The sequence below is a fragment of the Rhodnius prolixus genome, unplaced genomic scaffold (genome assembly GCF_049639745.1).
Source record: "Rhodnius prolixus isolate KJV_2025 unplaced genomic scaffold, Rpr scaffold_4, whole genome shotgun sequence".
NCBI lineage: Eukaryota > Metazoa > Arthropoda > Insecta > Hemiptera > Reduviidae > Rhodnius > Rhodnius prolixus.
In genome coordinates this window covers 29,795,018-29,813,828 of record NW_027411614.1, presented here as the reverse complement: position 1 = coordinate 29,813,828, position 18,811 = coordinate 29,795,018, and the positions used below count along the sequence as shown (strand labels likewise).

Here is an 18,811-nt window from a genome sequence, read left to right as displayed (position 1 = left end):
TTGTGAGTTCATGGAATAGAGAAGGGAGTTTATTTGGTTTTAAGGAGATGATTTTGACAGTAGAACATATTTATAAGGATGACGTAGGCATTCAAAGTGTAAATGATTTTTGAAAGATGACTTCGTGCGAGAAAGAGACACCTTTACTTTACAACTTTGGGATGTTTTCTAAAACATTCACTGATCAGAAACCCTCTTCTATTGGTAGCTGGGAAATTCTGCAATCTTTCTAATTTATTGGCAGCGTCTGATGAGTTTTATAAAGGATGTTGTAAAGATTTTTTAATACGTTTGTCACTCTTTTTTCTTACATTTTAACAGCTTTTTCTTCATCGAAGGTTTGACTTTATACAACTACAGAATTTCCTAAGTTTGTTATTTTTGTTATGGCTCTGCTATTTTCAATATTGTATAGAAATATTTACAACTTAACGGCGCAGTTATTACTTACTATATACCAAGCTGTAGATCTAGGTCTACGAAGAATAGAAATAAGATAGTTTCGTTTCTGGCTGTAGGTCACTTGTAACACTCTTAATTTTTTCCTCATTATTATACCATTTGCTTTAATTTCGCAAAGGCTGTCGTTAGTGCATAGTTTGGGTCTCAATGCAAAATTTCTGCATTAATTCTTTGAAAATGGTGAATTACAGTACAGCATTGGCAAAGAATAGCTCAATGATTGTTAGGTATGAATAGCATGCTGTTTCAAATGTAAATCACAAATTATAAAGATCTTGCGCCCTTTTAGAATTAACTTTGTGGAAATTAACTCGAATTTGGTCAACATGAACTTTTGGTTTCATAATCTCAAACAACTTTACTGTAATAGCACCTGATTATGTTTCAAACGTGATTGGTATTTTTTGATATCAAGGTGTGAACAGGTAAGGAAAATTCTACCCAATTTGGTTACAGTTAAGTTTAGCTGAAATTGAAATTAAAAAAATAAACAAGAGTTTTAATGTATTGAACAATATTGAGCATTGAAGATTCTCAAAGTTCCAACCGTTATTCATGCATCAATACAGCCTTAGGACGAATAAACTCAACATGAATAATCATAATTATTAGTCACAAAAACATTAAAAAATATTAATATTTGTAAAATATTATTTCATACAAAAATATATTAATTTTTTATAAATAATATTTAATAATAAATACAATTAATATATACAGAAATATATAATAACTAGAACAATTTTTGTATCATTTAGTACACAGAAGATCGTCTAGAATATTTGTATTTCAAAGAAAGTTTAGCAAAAAATAATTTAAATTTCAAAGTCTTCCGTCAATAAATCATTAATTTCTGAGAGTTTTAGTCCACAAAAATTATCACTTTAACATTTAGAAAGGAATACTCTGTCAATCAATCATTTATTTTATATTTATTAACATGAGAATCACGTTTTCAGATCTTAGAGATGTTTTTTTTTTTTTTTATTCGAAAGAACTTAGCACATTTTTACCAATTTAGAAGGTATTATTTATTTTTGTCCTATACCCTACAAGTATGACAATAAATTTAATTTACTATAATAGAAAGTTAATGCGTTTTGAGGAAACTTAAAAAAAAATATTTAGGGCGCGCCATCTAAAAGCGCCCGGTGTTTTTTACATTGCACTTCCTATTTCGGTTGGTGTTCTCTCATTACAGACAACACTGTTTATTACCGGAAAAGCTATAACGTTAATGCAATTCAAATGTTTGTTTAAATCTCTTTTAAAAAACACGAAAATTTGCTAGCAATCTAGCGTTCCCAGGGCCGGATTCAGATGAAAAGAGACCCTAGGCTATTCCACTTAAGAGGCCCTTTCATCTCCCATTTTTAAGTTTGTAAATTACATACAGAGATAATAAAATACATCACCACTGTGGTATATATCAATATGTTAAATGAAACATGTTGTTATTGGTACTGTTTTTATAATAGTTTAATTTTAATTTTCCTAACAATTTGAATGCAGGCCGCTCTTGATCTTGAGGCTCTAGGCTGAAGCCTAGTTAGCCTATAGGAAAATACGGCCCTGAGCGTTTCTATCATTCTGGAATTTGTATATCTTTTCATTTTATATCTCTTTATACACAACGTATACATAATAAATACATTATTATTATCTTTCATTTAATTTCAAGGAAAAAAAAATGCAATTTCGCCTTTAAATGTAATTACAGATTTTACGGAAATGTTTTTTAGCATTTACAATAACTGATCCATGAACTTCTATGTGCTTTCACACAAGGTACCAGTTTGAACAAGATACTTAATTAAGTTATTTTCCCTTTACAGTTGCAAGTTGCTGCACAATTTTGCTTTCTTTCAAGGCCTTTAGCACCGTCCGATTCACATAACCATTGCGGCCAGGTACGATGTATTTCTCTACAATTAAACCAAAGATCTACACCGTCGCAGTTGTTAGTACATAATTTTCCTTTTCTACAATGTTGCGCACAAGATGAACATGGTATACCTTTCTTGTACGGGCGTCCTAATTTCCCCAAGTAATTTCCACTGTAGAAATCAATATCATATAGCACAGTTTGTACTTACTTAATTAAGTTCATTTTTAAATTAATCATAGATAGTTTAGGAGTTCTCAATAAACTTCATAGAATCGTCTATATATTATAACTATTAGTAAGTGGAGAAACGAAAAGTTTCACCATGATATTGCGAATTTGTCACGCCAAGTACAAAGTAATCATTGCGTAACGCTATTTAGTTAAGAAAATCACGGCATAAGATCCGAATCAGGAAAAAAGAACATAAAGGTTTAGCATTTTGCTATGTCAATTTTGAAAGTTTGGCGTGATCGCAATTCTTTTCTTATTTAGTAATGAAAAAGTCTCATAATAAAAAAAACTGTTAATGTGTTTACTTGCAGTATTTAGCAATGTACTTTGTTTGAGTAAAAGTCGATTGACTTATTTTTTTTCATGCACTTTAAAGTAGACATATCAAAATTTATATACATACGTTGGGCAATAATTGCAAACATATGAAAAGTACTTGGCTCCTCTAACTGAACCTGGGCAAGTTGCAAAACCACAACCCAATTTGTGTGAAGTAGCCCACACCATCTGCAAATAATGGCCAGTCTCTTTCAAAGAGTTATTTCTCATGCCGTATTTGTATTTATTCTTCTCTAGATACCACGTTCTTACAGCAAACAACCTGACAAATAAACTACATTATTTTTGTTTTGTTTATAATGAGTAAAGTCTACAAAAATATTATTACAACACAAACGATGAATATTTGTTTATTCTCAGATAGTTTCGAAATAAAATGATAATATAATAAGGGTCCTTAAAGCTAAGTAAAGGGCTGAACGACGAGTCAAGTTGTTTAAAGAAGAATAAAGTGGACAAACGTGATGTTTCCTCACGAAGAAATTGTCCAATGTTTGTATTTCTAGTTTTATTTACATGTGGGAGTCTGCTATTCAGTCCAGTTATGAACATTACCAAAACTAGTCAACACCGCAAATATGTACACATAAAAAAAAAGCTAAGTTATTAACTTAAATTTCCTGAGCTCATAGTAAATAACTCGAATATTATAAATTTCTTTGTGATCAAGATTTGTTTTTACTCTTGTTTTCAAGAGTTAAATTCAATGAATTTCAAAGTAAACGCTATGTTGTATGCTTTCTTGCAGAAGAGGCTTAGAAAAACTCGCGATTGACCAGGATTAAGAAGGACTTAGTAGGACAGCTCATTGCTTTGTATCCATGCTCACTCTCATCGATGACTCCACATTTTCAAGTACAAGGGACGTTTCTTAGGAGCGTCTTTGTCCATGAGGAATCAATCCTTTTATTTAAAAAATAAGTGAAATTAAAATTTCAGGCCTCCTTCTCAGCAGGTCACTTTCATAGTGACCTTCCAGGTTGGACGCATTAACGACTTGACTATTTAATCTATTAATTCCAATTTCTTTTCCTACGAGCTTCCTTCAGTCTTTGATAAAAATTACTCTTTAGTCATTTAGAAGAAGCCTTCTCATTTACTTTTGGATATCTCATATTTATATACTCAGAACTAGGGAAATATTATTTAAAAGTGTTAGGAACTGAAGGTTCATCAATATTCTTGTACTTCGCACCACAGAAATATTTATAGAATTTCCCATAAAGTGATTGTTCGGAGGAACGCAACAACCTTTTGACATAAAAGAAACAACCAGACACATTGCTCACTTTTACTTCCCCACATTTTGGGACTACTAATACAATTTATGAGAAGGATTAAACACGTTTCCTTTTATCTTCTTTCTAGCGACAGCTTATCTCTCAAGAGATCTGTGGAAGAACTATATAGCGTCTGATCTCCAACTTACCAATTAAAGAAGATAGTAAAACTATCAATAATCAATGAGTTAACAAACATTAGTGGAAACCAAATTACTATAGAAAATCTAGAAAAATATTTTATAGATTTTATATTTGCTGACCAAGGTACTTGTTGAGTAGATATAAATATATTCTGGCCACAAAAACCAAGTTTCTTATCCCAATGCCTTTCATGATCCAATTGACGACATTGTTGTGCTAATCTCTGAGCAGCTTTGCTTGCTTCTGTATCCCATTTCTAATTGAAAACACAATATAAAAGTATTAAAATATTAAAGAGTAAGTTATCTTCATTATGCCATGAATTAATTGAATTTTATTTGACAGACTTTTTTTTTTATATCTTATTTTCAGAACAAAATCAATATTACGTATTTTCACTATTCAGTCAGCAAATGAAGTCTGTGACAGAACTTTTAGTGTATCTCAAATTGCTTACGCTAAATTTCTGAATCAACCTCTGAGGATGGGGAAAACATCCGAAACAGTGGAATTAAACAAAAAACAAAACGATAAAAAAAAAGTTTTTTGAAGTTCAATTGTGATATTAAAGTTGTTTGAATCATTTGGAATCACTGTTACAACTGTTTGGTTTTTTTAATTAAAGTGCGTAAACTTCTGAATTCAAGAGAACAGATCATTCTTTCATTTGTTACATGTGAAAAAATGTGAGATGTGAGAAGATCTAAAGACAGGAAAGCGTGAGAACTGACAAAGGTTTTTCAGAGGCGGTTTGGAATAAAAGGATTCCGAACACATAGAGATGTAGTTTTTCTTTTTCCAGTTGACAAATAATAATGCTCAGAAAAGAGTGGATTAGCTCACTAGCAAGTTAAAGTTCCGGGTTTGAAGTTTTTTGAGACATTGACAAAGGTGTTGGGGCGAAATATCGCACTGAATTAATTTATTCTCTTAAATATTGGTTATTTCCCCATCTATTCCATCAATTAAGTTTTCTGAGTAATTTTAGTTATTTCTCAGGCTTATATGTATATTAACCACCGATAAAACTTATAATGTAGAAATAATCACTTACTATTAGTGCAATGTAACTGCAATATAAATTATTAAGACAGAGTATTTTTTTTTCGTCGTGAGATATTATTATGAATTTTTAAAAAACAGGAACAGTATTCTGAAAATAAGAAACGATACGATCGTTTTTGCATCCTGCATTAAAAGTTTCAAAAAAAGACTAGGGGAAGAGAGGTGACAGAAAGTGGAAATTTCAGTCCAAGTAAATTAGGCACTACATCAAAGGTGATTTATAACATGTCAAGAGTGAAATAGACCAGCTACACTTTGTAGCTAACAGCCTTCTTAAAAAAAAAACTCATATCATTAAATTTACAGGTCTAACGACCTACCTCATAAGTTTTACCTACCTCAGCCTTCCATATTTCACCTTATACTAAAAGAACTCCAAACAAACCAGGAAGTTAAAATTTTATTTTAGTATTATAATTGGTTTGAAAACATGTTGGATATTTTATGACTTATCTGGACTTCTTTCGTTATCTTCCATTTAATCAAAAGACCGCTTAGCTATTTTTATAATGGCTGTTTTAAAAAATTGTAATCCAAGTTCAAACCTTGAGATCCAATAATTTCTAAATGGTTCTGTTTTGTTCATTTTAAATGGGAAAATTAATTGCATAATAAAGATGATTTATTAAAATTTATTGATATTGGTTTATTACATTCCTTCAGAATATTATTAACAATGAATGCAAGAATGAATAACAGCAATAGTAATGAATGAGTGATTGATAATAAGGTTGTGGAAAGGTAACAAAAATAAAAAGTCACTTAACCAAACATTATTTGTATTTCATTTTGAATTTTTTTATTAATTTCAATTTTTCCTCTATGTAACGTTTCTATATTTCCATACCTTTCTAAGGCGTTTAACTAAAAATCACAATTTTTAACTGAATAAGAGGACTCTTTTCCCCATAAAGTGCAACTAAGAAACGAAATTGAACTTAAAAAAAAAACTATCTTTATAAACTTAGATATTAACAGCTCTTTAATTTCCAAAAAATATCAAGTGACCTGATGGAATAATGGAATGAAAATAAATTTTAGTAAAGAAGTAAATAATCCCTGAAAGAGTAAAGAACTTCAAAATAAGTTTGCAGCTAAAATGCTTCTCATGATTGCTTTATATAATTCAATCAATGATGGAAGCATTTGCTTAGTCAAAGACTGATTTCATTTGCATAGTAATAATTAAAAAGATTTTAACAGAAATTGTTTGAAAAATAAAATAAATATAGATAATACTGCTTATAACTTCATTACTATAGGTAAAACCAAGATTTTGAAGGAAATTTGTGAAGTATTTTTATGAAGGAAAGGAAAACCAATAAAAAAAACGCATAGTAGGTGAATAACGATAATAATCACGAAATGTTCCAAAGGATGGAATTTCACAATCTCCCACTATCCTGAGTGAAATGTCACAATCACGATAAAACATGGCCGAATGTACTTAAAAATTAGTAATGTTAAAAAGCAAACAAGCATTAAACGGTATTTAAATGCGAAACTCTATTTTTAGATCAATGAAAGTGGTTTAAGGACAAGTGACCCACTAATGTAGAGTACAAATTAATACTTCATTAACTTTATGCAAATAACTTGCATATAAATGTGAATAGTTCATCAATTGAAATAAAATAATGAATAACGGTATTATTATGCATTTGCATATAAATAGGTTACAGAATTTATAAAAAAAAATTGCATAGAAAATAATTTTGTCAGGCAAAAACAAAATTTTATTTATTCAACTAGTTATGAAATTTGTAATAAGTATCAATAATATTTTTGGTGATAATTAACAAGTTTGTTACGATTATTATGTAAGACAATTCTCTTTTAGGCCTTTTTAAAGAAAATGATGGAATTGTTTACTGAACGGTGGTAAAGAAGAGGAAACGTGATAGAACCACCCAAAAAGTTCATAGAAACATGTCAACGCTGTCTCTTGATGTAGTACCAACTCCTAAGGCTTTGTTAAAAAATCGTGTAAATGATATATTCTTTCATTAATACTGAGACTATTAAAAAAAAATTGAAATATATATTTCTTCAAAAGGAGTCACGAAGTTGGCTGATATTCTTAGCGAAGGCTGTAGGAGATAGTAGTGCTTGGTAACGTAATTTTTAGTATAACTGGAGGGCTTTTAAAATAGATTAAATGTTAGAAACCAAACTTGCACTTCTTTCTTGAAGTGTCACTACTATTTAACAATATTGCAATAGCATTAATTTCGTGCTTTTAAACATTTTAATAATAATTATTTTTGTGGAACTAAATTTTCTACACCAACTGATGACTCAATCTCTGATGATCAGAAGATAAAATATGAGGGGTAAATTATATGATACTTAATAACAAATTACTTGTTTTTATTTGAAATTTAAAATAAATATTTGTTGAAAAAACTAACCATTGCAAGCATATCAGAAGCAGGAGGTTTGACCTGTGATCTGAATGCATTATGTAGGTACAATATTTGTCGTTGGACTCTTCTATAAGAAAGATGAAGCATTCTCGGACTTAAACGGGGTCCATATATTTTTGGTCCTGTAAAATTGAAATATAATCAGTAGAAAGAAACACTATCAAGATCAAAATATATGTACATAAATTTATCTAAATTTTTCTTACATAATAATTATGCTTTTCTTCTTATTAAGAAAAGTAATCTAAAAATAAACATAATGTATGTCTCAAATGACTGTTAAAAAAATGGTTTCTCAACTTTTATCTTTTATCACAGAAAACAAAACGGTTTGATCAAAAAAGTCAAAGCACATTGCAAAGACGTTTTCTTTGTGCATTTATCAATGAAGGAAGTTCTGAGTCGTGAGATAAATTCTTGTGTACAGTGAAAGAGCACGTAGCAAACAGCCATGAACGAGAACATCATTCAATTGTTTAATCAATTATTCCTTAAATGATATCAAGTTAAATTAAATAAAATATTACCGGCTTCTATTACAAGAAACTGACATGCTGAATTTCAATGAAGGATTAAATATAAAGTTTCAAAAATTTCTAAACAAAATTATTGTTTCTTTATTGTTATTAAATATAAGAACGCTTATAATTTATTTTACACTTTGTCAGTTACTGCCCAAATGTCTCTATTTTTGCCTGATTTCTATTTTATGTCTTTTTAATTACCTCTAAATATTTTTTGAATCAATTCTTTTTTTAATGGCTATCAAAACTTCCTGATATTCAAATTAACTGTCCATTCATAACTCTCACAATTTAATTTGATAGTTTTTCACAAAAATAGAGGAAGAGAAAAATATATTGTCAATATTAGTAATTATTTTTAATTTTTACCAATCTTTCGACTAGGTCATCCTAAAAACGTATGCTATTGGCCAATATAATATTTTTTTTACATTGTTAAATGTAAAGTTGGTGTTTCTTCTGTCTAGAGTGTAAATTTAAATTTCAACTTTTAAGATTAATGGAATCAGTCACCAAAAACTATGAACAATATCAAAAACTAAATCAAATATCTAATAACAATATCACCAACTAAATACAGACTAAGAATATAGCTGATATCTTTTAAAAGGTATATTAAGTGAACAGGTCTCCACAGGACATGCAAAAATTTAATTATTCCTGAAAAATGAAAGTGTAAAATAAGTTATCTATCATGGCTTTGTACTACGCATTTCTGCCTCGATTCCCTAGAAGACTTCTCTGACGCAGAGGTGAAATGTCTTTACTGAAAGAAGGTAGACTGTTTTTACTGTTACGAGCGTTTGAAGTGAGTAACAGTCCATTGATCCAATCTACCTCTAATTCACTCCATCTTCAGTTGGCAGAACCCATATTACAATAGGATAAATTGTAATGTTACAAACACAAAACCCACAGCGCACTGACACTGTCACTCACAACCGAGTTTTGACTTTGCTTCGCAGCACTCAATCGCAGATACGCACAGTCTAAGAAATATGTGTGGATAATAAATATTTAAAGCTCCAAATTATCACAAGTCGATTAAAATGACCTGAGTTAATTATTAAATACTGAGACAAAATTTTCTGTGAATTTACTTGTTGTAGCAAACCATAGAAACTGTAGGATAAAATGACCTGATAATTAAACCAACAAGATTAAACAAAATGAGAAGATTCGTTTTTATAGCTCTAATTCAAGTGCCATGTACTGCGAAATCGCTCTAAATGTAACATATCAGTAACAAAATATATTTTATTATTATTATTATTATTATTATTAAATATTTATATGAGATCGTTCGCCGTTGAACTTAATTGTTCTTAGAAAAATTAATTGTCTAACAGCAGTTTTAGGACAAAAATAAACTAAAACCCTTACACAACTGCCCTACCGGACAGTTTTTGAAATAAAAGACAGTTTTTGTTTGACATAAGACTGTTTCAAGGGTCAAAGTCTAATTTATGGTGAAAGTTGATGCACATACTGTTCTTAAAATAATTGCAGATAGTATCTATACCTAAAAAGATTTTAATCTAAAGTTTCCAGCAAGGATAGCATCTAATTTTTCATGGAGGAATCATTTTCAACTATTTAACTTCATTACCATAACAGATGAGTAAGTGTTAATAATGAAATTCATGGGTTCTGAAAAATAGGGCTTAGAAGAAAATACAATATTATAAAATATCTCACATTACATACGCCTGTCATACTTCCAGGATAAAGCAATGCCTACAAAAGATGATGTCAATAGGCAAACCAATATAGTTCTCAGGAACGCCATATCTTCTTGTTAAAGATAGCATAATAATATTAGGCGAAACCAAGGACCGCTAGATACATTACCTATGTAATCCATAACATATTCATGAAGTTACTCAAACTGAAAAAAATAAAATTAAATAAAATTAAAACAATCATTCCAATTACTAGGCCCGAACTAGTAGTAAACTAGGAAAAAATTCCAGACTAATTCACTTTGTTAATATTTAATATGGAACAAGTCAAGGACGTTTAAAACTTGCCCTCACGTTAATCATGTAATTCAATGTGCCAGATTCAAAACAAAATACATGTCCCCTCTGCTGCAATATGTAACATTAATAAATCTGTAAATAGATTTCCATAGAACTGCGTCCCTACACTACAAAAAATTGGGCACTCTTCTTTCTGATTTGTACTGTAGATTAATTAATGGATCAATAAAAATTAACTATTATTGTTAGTAGCGAGAATAAATTAGGTCAGACTTACGTAGTTAACTATTCTGGAATGTCAGTTTGGCCTTAATACAAGTTCTTAAAAAATTCCGAAACTTTTTAAAAAACCGAACTCTTCTCCAGCGTGGGTATAGACACGAACCTGTTCTTAACTAAATACTATCTGACAGACCGCAAGATCCATCCAAAAGTTTCTTCTATTATTATAAAATTACTTCTGAGAGTACATTTGATCAATAGTGCAAAAAAATTAAGCAATCGCAATATCTACGATCTATAGATTAGAGGTCTCTTGAAAAAGTAAGTAAATTCAATTATTTTTACTAAAGAGCCTATAGAAAGAGTATCAGTACAACGGTGGAAAGACGAGGCGAGGAACGGTATTACGCATAGCAAATGTTTGTCCTGGATAACTCCACGTCAGAAACCGCCAGTTTAAAGTCAGGGGCGATTTTTCACTACCTACTAGAAGTGGCCGTGAATCCGTTACCTAAACCTAAACCAGGTTCTAGACTATTGTCATGCTTTAAATCCTCTCGAACAGATTTTCTGTTTCTCAGTTTTTCTTCGTACAGTCTTCTGATGGTAAAGACTAATTTGTAACATGAGTAATAGGTACTTGAACACTGTGGACGAAACATTATTATCATTACATCTGAGTGGTTAGCGAATACTGAATTCTAAGACGGAGATCTTTGGTTCGAATCCAGCTGCTGGCCCTGAGATTTTCTCTTCCTAGGTGCTTCTTACAGCTCACTGACAGTGATTTTTGTAACAAAGGGGCACTATCCGGTGGCTGGCAGTGCACTGGAAAAAGCTCCGGGCGTATATATAAATCTATAAGAGAAGAGATAAATCGTTTTGATATAGAAATTTAAACTAGTTAAAAGTTTCTGGTGCCTACCTCCTTCAAAATAAAGCCTCTTAACGAAAGAATACAGAACATTCAAGAAACTGGTAACATTGTTGTTTTACATTCACTCAATGAAGCCAACTATTTTGAATCCATTATAAAAAAATAAAGTTGTGTCGACTTCATTACTTTTATAACCAGAAGATTACAATTATTATTGAAATATCTCCGAAAATCTGATTCTGACCTTCTGCAATAAATATCATATATTATGATTAAACAAAAAACAAAATTAATGCGTACGGTATCTCCTTAAAGGAACGTGACAAGGTGGAATGTTTTCGTGAGGCAGTGTTGTACATATTGCAAAGGAGGCGGTTTGTGGCAACGGACACACGCAGTTTCCTTATTAACTTTCTTTAAAATTATCGATGCATTGTTTTTTACCTGATTTACGTTATCTTAAGTTAATGGCTTTAATACCTATTTTTCCAAACTTCTATTCGAACAACTATCAACCTTTTCATTTATTATCTATTAGATATTCATTCACTTCTATATCAATAAATTTAATGAAAAACTAGGTTAATGTAGTCATTTAAACATATCTTGATAGGACACTGCGTAGGTAAGGCAAGCTCTTATTTACATTGTAAATCTGTTTTATTACAATATTTGCTCAACCCACAGCTGTGTGACCAGCTACCTATTATTCACCAAGATCATCGAAAAAGATCATTTAATCAGTTAATAATTCTAATGATTACTAAATCATTAAATAATCGATAAATAATAGTAATGATGATCCCACTCGGTAATCAGATTTTCTATAAACAATTATATGTGAAAAATTTGCTAAATAATCGGGCAGCTCATTACCCTTGAATAATTCAGAAGAGGGTAGCTTAACCCATCTCTCTTTGAATAGTGTCTTAAGAAGTACTTTTCTGGGTAAAAGTATTGTAACAAACAAAAGTTACAGCTCTGCAAGTGTGCAGTAGGCGTACGAAGAAGAAATATCAAATTTTCGTTTTTTTAAAGTCATTTTGCTCACAAATATACACTAACCAGTTTACAGAAACCACTTGGCTTTTGGATTCAGCGGTCCTCTAAATGGATATTTTCATTGAAAATTCTAAATCTAAAATCTGCACAATCGCATCTCTTATCTTACAATTGATTATTTATATAATTTTGACAATTAACTTATGTAACTGTCCTACCGGACAATTTTTTATTGATTACAAAGTTTTAGATAGAATACTTAATATTTTCGAACTGGTAGATCCATATATTAAGTAGATAAATTGAAAAACGTTCAGGCAAGTGGAATAAAATTTTGAAGCGGATAGTACAAGCGGTTAATTTTTTGAAAAACAAAAATGAACTACGGCCCGCGGGCTACATGCAGCTCCCTGAGACCATTTATCCGGCCCCCGCCGCACTTCCGGAAAGGGCACCTCTTTCATTGGCAGCGCAAAGCTCGGCGTCGCTCACTTACAGTACTATTTCCGGTGACGCGGGACGCACGCGTATCGGCTGCGAAAGCAGTGTGAAATAACAGCAGAAGTAGGAAGAAAGGCAAAGCACTATAACTAAACCGGAGATTGACCATCTCATTAGTCAAAAGCAGGCCCATAGTTCCCACAGAAATACTGGGCAGTTTGTTGATTTAAATTTACTTGTTCTTTATTTTGAATATTGTATTTGTTCCTGTTTTGTTTTTTTTTTACTTTAAAATAATATATGTGCAGAGGCATAGGGATTTGTTCATAGTGTTTTTTTTATAGTCCGGCCCTCCAACGGTCTGAGGGCCAGCGAACTGGCCCCCTGTGTAAAACGTTTGGGGACCCCCCTGCCATATCATATTGAGAGCCCGTATTTTGAAGACCTCAGAGGGGATCTTCAAAAAATGCAATTAACTTCTGCCTTTTAATATTTAATATAGTTTCTTTGAGTAGCAGGCCAACCTTTTTTTTATTAGATAATATGATGAAAGGCTATTTTCCTATATTTTTTTATTCATTAGTCTTACAATTAAAGAAAAATGAAACTGATTGGTTCTTTTAATGAGTCAATGAATAAAAGAACAAAAAGGAAAACAATTTTTTTGTCTTAATTTAAAATTAAAGAGATTCAATAAAGTATAGATTATCGATTGCAGAATAGCTTGAAACTTGAATCACTTGAATTTTATCTAAAAAATATATATATATAATACATTCAATGGATCGATCTCCTCGGAAGCATTCCAGTAAACTGTTTCCCATACGTGACGAGATATCGATGGTAACATATGTAAAAAAATGATTGAAGATAGCAAATTCTAAATATTCTCTTAAAAGAGTTAGCATATGTTATTCAAAAATATGCTAATCTGTCATATCAATACTAGAGTTAGAGTCCATGTTTTATTTTGAAGGAGGTAGGCACCAGAAACTTTTAACTAGTTTAAATTTCTACATCAAAACGATTTATCTCTTCTCTTTTTTCCGCACACAAATTTTTGTCATGGGCAGAAGCGGAAAGCTAACATTTTTTATAATTTTTTTTTTATTAACACATTTCATAAGATCCAAGATCAGTAATCGAACCCAGGACCACAATATCATCTTATCATCTCCTCTGACTGTTCCACATGGTGCCAGCAAAGACATTTTCTAAAAAACAGTTTCTGGTTACGTATGTGGTTGCTACTGAATATTGTTGAGTTTGTTTTAGCGTTATTAAATTATTGAAACTGATTTTAACTTTAGTTTAACTTCTATTATCACATGATATGGTAGCTATTTCTTTAAAAAAAAAACTTCAAAAATTAAATAACCCTTCAAGCTGTAGAGTTCAACCAAATTATTCACCAAGATATTTTACTTTAGAAAGAGAAAATAAGAATGGATCTAATAATTTAGCAAATTAAAATGGTAATAATTTTGGAAAAATTGATATTATTACATTAGAGATTTATACAAGTTTAACAACATGTGGATATTGCAGTATGTAACTACAGCTAAAATTTGCATTTAATATGTTTTATTTAAGAATTTTTGACAAATGCCCTTAAGCAGTTTGAACATGCTAACTGATATTTTAAATGATAGTTACAAATTATAGTTGTATTGAAATAGGTTACACACAATTCGCTTTTTGAAGCCTTAACTTTCAGTGCTTAACTAAAGACACAAAACAAGTGTCTGTATCTAATTAGACCTTTTAAAATTCATGTTATCAGAAAAGAATCTAAAGTGAAAAAAAAACATTGGCTGAGCTTATTCTTTAGTGAGGTACAGGTCCTAAATCTAACTTTCATTCCACTCAGCATAAAAATAAATTTTATGCCTTAAATGAATTGTTGGAAGTGTCATGAGTAACATCTAAAACTTGTGTTATATAAATTTATTTAACATTTATTGTGTTTTAAATAAGATTTATGTTCGTGCAAATAGAAACGAATGAAATTTGAGACAATGTTCTCATTGTCATTTTGATGACAACTGTAATGATTTTTTTTTAAAGTACTAAATATTTATCAAATAATTTGACTGTGCAAACTGTACGCAGTTTATTAATTTAGACAGTTATCAATGAACTCGTGAGCTATTAGGAATCGTATGTAATGCCTACCCTAGTACATAGTCGCAGACATTCCCCATTCTCTTTCTGTTTTATTAACTTATTCATTATTTTTTTATTATCAATACAATTTGTTTGTATTTCTGCTCACTTACTTTCACTCTTACCACTTATTATGGCTATGCATGCTTTCATGGCAAAAAGGACTCGCTTTAAACGACTCCACTTAGTGAACCTAAGAAACCATCTCGTCACTACTCACGACAAAACCTTTCAACACAATTAAGTGAATCTGCCCTAACTGATACGTCACAAATCATCACTCAATTCACTGAAAACAGCTTTTTAATTCATAGCCTTCTTGTGCTCTTCTTTTTCCATTTGTTAACTAGTTTCGAGACCATGGGACGTGTTTTCAGTATTATTGTCGACGAGTCAGCGGTGTCAAAAATTACTTGTAACGCGTAAGAAGATGTGATATTTTCTCAAAACGGCGAGAACTGTAAAGCTAATATTTATTGTGGTACTGGGTTCGATTCCCGGTCTTAGGCCTTGGATTTTATTTAATGGTTACTAAAAGAAATAGTGAGACCTGCAAAGCTAATATGCATTGTGGTACTGGGTTCGATTCCTGGTCTTGGCATTGGATTTTATTTAATGGTTAAATGAGAAATAGTAAAGCACGTTTGCTAGTCGCCTCCGTCCACGACACCTAGTGAATGATAGTTGGACGTTAAGCCCCGCATGAAAAAATAGGCGATTACTTTACTAAAAGAAATGTACAGTTAAGATGTTTGCTAGTCGCATCCGTCCACGACACCTAATTGGTAGTTGGACTAAATCTCGCCTGAAAAAATAGGCAATTACTTTACTTTCTCTTTTTATTGATCTATCACTTCTTTTAATATAATAATTATCACATTATTTGACAAAAAAGAAGAAGTTTTTTTAACGATTTACATGTCTTTTTTAAAGTTCAAATTCAATTATAAATAAATTTTTAATCAGCAATAAATAAATAACAGAAAGAAAAGTATCAGCAATAGTACTCAAAACGCGTCGCGTCGTTTAATAATTGCTTTTATAGTAAAATCGGATTGATTTAAACCAGTATAATTTAAAACAATAAACAGACGTGATCCTTCTTTGACGTAAAATCTGCCTAAAAAGCAGCATCTTTTTAGAAGAAATAAAGGTTGAAGCAGGAACTGTATTTCAATAAACTTATCTTTTCAATAAACTAATCTTGAACAAATATTTTGTATTTGATAATGACCAGCATAAGGTTCTGTGACAACTAATATTGTACATTCTAAACAATATTAATGAAAATTTAATGCAGTAAAATTACTTAAATGATATTGTTAAAAAATTTGAGTAAAACAAGTAAGCTTTTTTGAACTTTCTTATAGCTGAAATTGCAAACTGAAGTAGAATGAATGTTGCGTACTAGCTGTTTCGTGTATACCTTTTTTCGTTCAATCAACCCTTACAAATAAATTTTTAAACTGTAAGTTCTTCCTAAGGAGATTTATAACGCGATAGCCGATGCGATTAGTGGCGTGTAGACTAAGATTTAAGGATATATTTGTGGTACTGGTTCAATTTTCGGAGTTAGCATTGGATTTTATTCAGTGGTACTAAAAACAAAAAATTATAGTGAAGTACGTTACCCGCCTCCGTACCCATGTAGATGGCCGTAAGGCCTGCCTAAAATATTAGGTAATATTTTTAAAAATACATATATTTGCATACCATGACACAAACCAAATATATGTATAAATATAATTCTGTCTGTGTATAAGTGTTTTGTGCAGGGTGTGCTTCTCGTAATTTTAAAACTCATAAAAACTAATAGCAAGAATATTGGCGAGAAAGTCTACAACACCGTGGCTCTGAATGAATATTTGGAACCAAAACCTGTTTTTACGAATTTATTAAATCATTACAAAACAAATTAATTTTAAGAATTCATTTAAATAAACACTAGAATAATTAAATGCCCATCTTACCTGTTAAATAGAAATTTTAAATGCAAAATTTGAAGTAAGTTACTCAAAGAAGACAGTGAACACGAGCTTGTATTGCAGAACTTCGAAGATCTATGTATATAGTGGAGCAACTACGAGAAGTCAGTTAGTTCGGAAAGCAACAAGACATCCTGTGGGGATTGAGAGGGAGAATGACAGCTTATTGAAGTAGTGGGGAAGTATCCCTTCTCTGTTTTCATTCTTATTCGCAAACTACTTATTTTTCAAAGTAATTGAATTAGTTTACAAAACAAATTTAAAATAATCTTAAACGCTTAAGATATACGCAAAGCATGATATATCACCCACACAATATCATTGTTCTTTTTTCATATTACTTCGGGCATTAGCCGACAATAACCTTTAATGTGATAAACATTATTATTTATTAAAATTCATTAAAACAATATTCAAATTTAATAGTGTAGGAGACTATTGATTTTTTTTTTTATACATTACCAAAGGAAGCATTTGACCATTATTTTCTATTGTTCTTTAATTTAAATACATACATATGTGTATAAAATATTTCACAGGAACAATATTTGTTGTTTCTAGACCGCAATAAATAGGATCTGGTAGGAGATGAGGTTAATGAAATAAAAAGACCACCTCGACGTTTCATTATGTTAATAGTACACAACTAATTTCTAATTTAATTTTTCCAAGTATTTCGGATTTTCATTTTGAGTATTCTCTAGAATTGCCCGTTGCATTTGAATGATTACGTGTAGCCTAACTTTAATGTAACCACCATGACCCAAAAAGGGAATATTGCAGTACTTTAAAGTTTGTTATTAAGGCTTCGTTGTTAGTAGGGGTAGCTATAACTAGAAAGTAAAACAATCAGTGAATGACTTTTAATTAAAGAGATCGGAGAAATTTTTTTAAAGGTGAAATAAAAATAGATTTTTTGCCCGGGGTTAATAATTACAGAGACGAGCAAATGAACTTTGTAATCGAGAGGAAATTTCAGAGGTATGGGTGCGGCACTTTCAACGTTTGCTCAACTCTCAGGAGAACCAGTTAAGAAATGGATATGAAAAGGATTAATAGCTGCAATCTCGTTGAGGAAGATGTACCCCAGAAGACAAAAGAAAGAAGACATTGAAGATATTATAATGCCAGCACCAGGTGTAAATGAAATTTATTCAAAGTTTCAATGTGGCTTCTGACCAGGAAGATCTACTGTCAACCACATGCACCCCTATACAGGATAATTTCGGAAAAGTACTACAAATTTAGCGTGTATCTTACATCACTTGTAAGTAGATTACTTATAAGTAGTACAAGGCTGGTACTACCAGCATTCGATAGTATAAACAGAAAAGAGCTCTTAATTAGTGTTAATCAACTTAAGGGTGCTTAAAAAAAGTTTGTCAGGCTAATTGGTGCCGTGGCAAAACTCGCGCCATAAAGTAAAAGCGCAAAATGCATTAAGGCAGGACTTCAATGTTGAAGTCAGTCTAAGGAAAGGGGGCTCTCTATCATATTTAACCTCGGCTTAGAACAAGCTATACAGGCCGCGAAACCTGGCGTCACTTTCTCAGCGACAAGGTTCAACATCTCCAACATCTTCTCGGCCATCTTAGAAACGCTTAAACCACTCAAAAACTTTCGCTCGTGATAAACATTCATCACCATAAACTTCTTTTAATAAAAGATAAGTTTCAGTAGCGGTTTTACCCAGTTTCATGTGTAATTTCACGACAATTCGTTGCTCTAATACATGTGTAGTATAATGTTTTCGGCAAAACGAAACTAACACCTCTTA

General features: G+C 31.1%; 1 protein-coding gene across 4 annotated transcripts; it reads right to left on the bottom strand.

Annotated features, from left to right (window-relative positions):
- Positions 1-934: 934 nt before the first annotated feature.
- Positions 935-17,179, bottom strand: LOC141455388 (cysteine-rich secretory protein 2-like). 4 transcript variants are annotated; one of them, XM_074130408.1, is made up of 6 exons: positions 17,020-17,179; positions 10,067-10,247; positions 7,821-7,957; positions 4,464-4,600; positions 2,985-3,182; positions 935-2,519 (listed from the first exon to the last, which is right to left on the bottom strand). In XM_074130408.1, exons 2-6 carry the CDS (start codon positions 10,146-10,148, stop codon positions 2,276-2,278), a joined length of 798 nt encoding a protein of 265 aa, XP_073986509.1. In that variant the 5' UTR covers positions 10,149-10,247; positions 17,020-17,179; the 3' UTR covers positions 935-2,275. The 4 variants fall into 4 exon arrangements, with proteins under 4 accessions (XP_073986509.1, XP_073986511.1, XP_073986510.1 ...); XM_074130410.1 differs by lacking the exon at positions 10,067-10,247 and having other exon boundaries at positions 17,020-17,170; XM_074130409.1 differs by lacking the exon at positions 17,020-17,179 and having other exon boundaries at positions 10,058-10,224.
- Positions 17,180-18,811: the final 1,632 nt, after the last annotated feature.

What these genes read in the sequence shown, in the direction of transcription:
- LOC141455388 (XM_074130408.1), bottom strand. Translation starts at nt 10,148, where the DNA reads ATGGCGTTCCTGAGAACTATATTGGTTTGCCTATTGACATCATCTTTT. An exon ending in ATCCTGGAAGTATGACAGGC is followed by an intron (nt 7,958 to 10,066) that starts GTATGTAATGTG and finishes TCAATTTTACAG; the next exon opens with GACCAAAAATATATGGACCC. An exon ending in TCTACTCAACAAGTACCTTG is followed by an intron (nt 3,183 to 4,463) that starts GTCAGCAAATAT and finishes TTTATTTGTCAG; the next exon opens with GTTGTTTGCTGTAAGAACGT.